Below are 5,691 nucleotides of genomic sequence, written 5' to 3' on the forward strand. Positions count from 1 at the left end.
TAGCTCATTTGAATTTTTTTTTTTTGGAGAAAGGTCCAGTAGGTGGTGATATTGCCTTAAAAATGAATGGAAAAAAAGCAAGGAATCTCTGACTGTATGTTTGTATGTCCTTCATGTATCTCTTGAACTGTTCAGCAGATCGACTCCACACTTGGCGGGTGCATTGCTGGGGAAAGAAGGGAGTGCCATGTTGAATTTGGTGCAATTTGGACACACAACAAAATAAATATTAATAAATCTAAACTCTGGATGAACAAGCCATTAGCTGCCCCGCTCTGCAGAGGCAATTTTTCCAATTGTTTCACGGCGGTTACGTTCTAAAGCACAAATAAACAACCATCCGACACTCATCAGGTGATTTATAGATGAACCATTTAATCCATTGCACTTCTACATTTGTTGAAGATGCATTTTTCAGAGGTAATCAGGGCTTCTTATTGAGTTAAAGAAAGAGCCATCACGAGTCAGTCACCGCTGCTCGGGGTGGAAGCGGTGCTGACTGGAGTTGTGAGCTGGGTTGTTTGGGCTGTGGTAGAAGGTCTCTGTTCTCTGGATCTATTTCTACATAATAACAAAGAGGAATACACATGAGACCCATTACAACAGTGAGCAGAAAGCATTGTGTTACTAAGCATTGTTATTTCTATGAAAAAAAGTGTTTCGCAGAAAGATCAATATCATGAGTGTGTGGTAAGTGTGTGCTGAGGATGATATTATTATTAAGTATACTCACAGGATGTTATTCATGAGTCTTTTCACTGCCTTTAACTTCGGGTTCAGGCAAAAGCGAAGGCCGTTATTCTTGATGACTCTGTTGAAATGGACATTAATATAACAGATGAGTCATGCAGGTAGACTGGTGGGTATCATGACTGTATTCTTTGTTTCTCCCTTCAAAAGTCATGGCAGTGCTTGTTTAAATGTCACTGTGGCTTTAGCAGGAGTTAATACTCTTGTTGTTTGTAACTTTAGTGGCTGTTCTCTGTCAGTAATATATTTTGGAATCATTATAACTAACTCTGTGTTTTCATTCAGGTCACACAATTTTGTGACATTTTATATTGCATGTCATTAACTAAAAAATGTAGGGTTTGTATTTGACCTATACCTCTATATCAACTGAATATTTCAAATTCTTACAGAATTTCCACTCTGTCACAGAACATGGTTACTGGGTGGATCTGGATGTCTATTAATTCAGATTCTCGGGGAAAATGATTCCTGAAATGATGACACAAACACCGCTCTCCTATTTCATCCACTAGAGAAGAAGACAAGGAAAAACATAATTTCATTTAATCAAAAATCATTTGGACTGTGCAGAATTACAGCTCATAGCTACCAACATAGCCAAAATAAATACTTTTTATTCTTGTACTCTCATTGTTTGTCTGTCGACCATACAAACCTAATGTTGTCTATGTAATATTGTCTATCCAAAATGACAAAAAGAGGAATAAAAACTTACTTTGGGCTACAGAGACCATGACGGCCAGGAGCAATATCACTTTAATGATGCTGGACATTGTTGAGACTGGTGCTCCAAAAAAAATCTTGTTCCTTGTAAGCAGTAAACAAACAAATGCTGTGTGTTTGCTCACCGGTTTGTTGATCTATGACTTTTGGACATGCAAACAGAGCTGAAACGGCCACACAGACAGCAGCGCCAGTGAATGCCCCTCTCTGTCAGCAGAGCCGGCAGGAGTGATGACCCAGAACTTAAAAAGTGGGTAAGAATTAAAAAAGGAAAAACTGCAAATCATCTTTTATATGATAACTTCAGCGTTTCGGTTTACGTTTCCTGTCGGCTTCCTTCTTTCCGTGTTAAATCATTACTCCTCCAGAATCTGCTGAATCTCATTGTAAGAGGGTCTCCTGGGTTCCCTTGTATATGAAGTGAGAAATAAAGGACATAATGTTTATCCTAATATTACTTAAACTCTGTGACACTGCAGCTTGGTGGAATATATCATTGTAGATGTGGTGCATGGATAACTGCTGAAAAAGAACAATAAACTTCATCAAGCCATTTGTGTCAGTGAGTTGGATAAATTCACAAATGTAAATTAATGAATGAAGGGAAATGTTTAAAAAGTGTATGAGATGTTTAGTCTTTGACATTGATAACAAGTGTGAAATTACAAATGTAGAGTAGGACTTAAAGCAGACACTTATTTATAATTACATCTCACTGTGTGTTGAATTTATGCTGCACTGGAATTAAAACTGATCTGCAAAAACTGGGAGTGAAAAATGAATGTTTGCTTGACTATTAAGACATCAGAAGCACAAATACTCACAGCGTCCTGACAATGTGCCAACGTTTGGCAACTATTAGAAAGCAATAATAATAATAATAATAATAAATAGTCTCCTGATCATAACTCACCTCAAATTTTGTTCCCTTCTTAAACTCTGAAGAAGATGAGTAGTGGTTGAGGTGTTTCAGTGGACCAGGACTCCAACCAAGAACAGTTACATTGCTGTTTATACAGTATTTGAGCCAAAGATCATAATATTTATCAAGACAGGTTTGAACTTTAAAAAATCCGATATTAACACATGACCCAGGTTACACACACCTATTTCTGTCAGGAAAGAAAAGATTGAAATAACATTTGACTTATGCCAAAATTTTGACTAAAATGTTAAAATTTTATGTATCATATCATTTTTTTCTTGGTATTCAATACTTCTGACTTAACAAGTCATAATTTTTGGGTTACCTTTTTTTTTTTTTGTAACATTTAATCAAAAGTCTGGAGCTTTGTTAAGTAAAAATTGACCTGTGACATAAGTTCAACTTTAAAAAGAAGACGTATCATTTTGACTTACTGTGAGAATTTTTCTCTCAGTTCATCTTTTTTTTTTTCCTCTTGAAAAATCAGCTTCCATACTTATAATATAAAACTCTAGTTCATGTTTTATGTGACATCATTCTTGGCAAATAACACAGAAATAGCAAACTCCTACAATCTGCTGTACTTTAACAGGACATTGAAGTGCTTCAGCTGCAGTATAAACATATAAAGTATAGTCTGCACGGCTGGATTACCAACCGGGTTATGTCAATCTAATGTGGAGGCCCAGTCAAAAGGCCAATTTCATCTGGGAAAAGCTCAAACCCTCCTGCTCAGGATAAGCAGGTATAGATGATGGATTGAAGGATGCACTAAATAAATAGAAATATCTTATTGATGAGATTAAAGATATTCGTTTTTTAAATGGGAAACTGAAATATATATTATTTTATGCTTACATGTTTGCCAGGAAGCAAATTTGGCCCGTATGAGATGAGAAAATTGTTTATGTTTTTAGAATTGTATATAAAATCTCATCAAATCTTCCACACAGAGAAAGGTGAGTTCATTAGATGCAAATAAAACATTTTGTGGAACAAGTAAAATAAAATAAAAAGTAGAAAATTAAGATATTTTCTACAAAGCTACAACCTGACCAGTTAAAAACAAAATAAAACAAGCTGAATAAAAGTTAAGTTAAGTTCACTCTGTTTGCCGACACTTCCAGTGAAACGCAGATTATAAATATTCATGCTGTTGAAAGTTATCGCGGTTTGTGTTTGGCCAAAAACATCTTCCTCTTTTCTGTGGCTTTTCTGAACAGTTGTCAACATGGATGGTTTTTTGGTGAAGACTCCTTTATATCTTTCATTATAGTTTCATCAGCAGGGTTTGTTTTGCTGCTGAGAAGAACACCGCTCTAGAGTTAGCGGCTAGAGTTAGCGGCTAGCGTTAGCAGCTAGAGTTAGCATTGACTAGACACGGCTAAACTGTGGCTTGAGCCTCAAGTGAAAGTTAATGTTAATTCTAGCCAAAAAAGGTAAATCTTTAATCTCATCAATAACTTCTCACCATTTTAAACTTCAAATATTTTTATGTGTTCATAGATTTCTCACATTAAAGTTATTGTACAACTTCATGGTCTCAAGCTACAATAAATGTTTTCATAGGAAGCCAGTAAGATCAGCACCACTGCCATGTGCTTAAGAAATAAAATATATATTCATTTTGACAACTTTATTACATTTTCCAATTGTGAACTGATCTATAAATGTCAAAACCGAAGCTGCTGGTGCTCAGAGACCTGAGAAAACCTGTCAGGATTTCTAGATCAGTAATTCAGGGTGCAGCTGTGGATATAGGACTGGCCGATACGGACAAAAAAATCAAATATCAAGTTTTTTTCAAGCTTTGTGTCAATTCACGCTTTTCGTTTGCCTGCAAAATGCAGACCTGAAACATCAAGCAAGAATAATAAAAGACCTGCACCACCTGCAAGACTGTCATCATTATGCATAAAAAACACAAAACTCATTATGAAATAGTCAGAGACAGCTTGCCACCTGGAGTCATGACAGACCCGTAAACTGCTGCAGGTGTTTAAATATTGTGACTAATTAAGTCGTGACTCAAAAGGCTAATGTAGCAGCTATCATCTACCTCACTTTATGACTTAAAAATAAACTTTTCGTGCAAAAACAAAAATTTGAATTCAAATTAAGTTGAGATATCGCCCAGACTTATGTGGGGAGTTTTCAGACTTAATCTGTTTTGTGTAACACACAGAACTCAAACTGGATCATAACTGGGATTATTTTGACTCCAATCTGAAGCAGTTTCTGAAGAGTGACCATTACAATTTGTATTTTCTATTTCTTGTTTGTGTTTTGTGTAACTGCATATGTATTTTTGTTGCACTGTATGTAGTTTTAGCTGATGCAGTAAATTCTTGGATATGTGGATTGATCCATTGATGAGACTGATTGAGTTATGATTGAATTTATTATATATCAGGATAAACCCCTTGAGATGTATCATCTCGTTTTTAAGGGGGTCCCAAACAACACTCATAAAACAAATGGAAAAGGTACAAGACACAATGATATATAACACAGCAATGATACAACAAACAACATACGACAAACAAACAATGTAATGTCATGTAATACTGGAAACACTTGTGTGGGTGTGCAGGGCCTTTAACATTTCCTCAAAACTTTTTTTCATTTCAACTTGGTGGCTGCAGGACTTCTTTTCTCCACTTGCTGGTGACAAAGTTTTGATAAACACTGACCTGTAGTGAACATCGACTCCACACACAGGTGAAGTATGTGCTGTACATGGTGTTTGTGTGCAGTGATCCTTCAAAGACTCTCATCAGACTGGTTTCAGTGGACAGTTTCAGTGTTGCTGATGATCCAAACATCCATTCAGAGGCTTTTCCTGCATGAAGAGAACAAAAAGCCTGAGGAAAACATGAAATACTTCAACATTTTAGCATGAAAATTGGCAAAATATATATATCAACAATACAAAACGCTCCTCACAAATTAGTGTCTTAATGGTTTGTCTTAGATATTTTGGGTATTTTTCAGTTAAAACTGTATCAAGTATGTCACAGGCTATTGTTTTTACCCTCTTCCACATGACAGTTGTGGATTAATGCATGTTTAATAATTGTTTTTACTGATTTTTTTCCACCACACCACCACCAACAAATATGAACAGGTCTTCATTTTGACCTGCAGGGGGAGACACTCACACACATCAATCACAGACCCACACCAAAAGGAAACAGAAATATTTCAGGCAAAAGAGAAGCTGCTTCAGGTTTCCTTCAGTCAGCTTAAGAGTTAAACTATGAAGACTTTCTGCTTTAAAATCCAAACAT

At 36.0% G+C, this 5,691-nt stretch overlaps 1 protein-coding gene across 2 annotated transcripts; it reads right to left on the bottom strand.

Moving 5' to 3' along the window:
- Window positions 1-355: 355 nt before the first annotated feature.
- Window positions 356-1,676, bottom strand: LOC137173611 (C-X-C motif chemokine 10-like). Of its 2 annotated transcripts, XM_067578509.1 has the most exons (4): window positions 1,469-1,676; window positions 1,141-1,261; window positions 734-811; window positions 356-561 (listed from the first exon to the last, which is right to left on the bottom strand). In XM_067578509.1, exons 1-4 carry the CDS (start codon window positions 1,524-1,526, stop codon window positions 465-467), a joined length of 354 nt encoding a protein of 117 aa, XP_067434610.1. In that variant the 5' UTR covers window positions 1,527-1,676; the 3' UTR covers window positions 356-464. The 2 variants fall into 2 exon arrangements, 1 of the variants encoding a protein (XP_067434610.1); XR_010925219.1 differs by lacking the exon at window positions 734-811 and having other exon boundaries at window positions 470-561; window positions 1,469-1,646.
- Between the last annotated feature and the right edge of the window lie 4,015 nt (window positions 1,677-5,691).

This window comes from Thunnus thynnus, chromosome 21 (genome assembly GCF_963924715.1).
Source record: "Thunnus thynnus chromosome 21, fThuThy2.1, whole genome shotgun sequence".
Classification (NCBI taxonomy): Eukaryota; Metazoa; Chordata; class Actinopteri; order Scombriformes; family Scombridae; genus Thunnus; species Thunnus thynnus.

Coding starts and splice junctions, on each gene's coding strand:
- LOC137173611 (XM_067578509.1), bottom strand. CDS start 1,526: ATGTCCAGCATCATTAAAGTGATATTGCTCCTGGCCGTCATGGTCTCT. Junction 1,262..1,468: donor CATGGTCTCTGTAGCCCAAA/GTAAGTTTTTAT, acceptor CTTCTTCTCTAG/TGGATGAAATAGGAGAGCGG. Junction 562..733: donor AGACTCATGAATAACATCCT/GTGAGTATACTT, acceptor GTTATTATGTAG/AAATAGATCCAGAGAACAGA.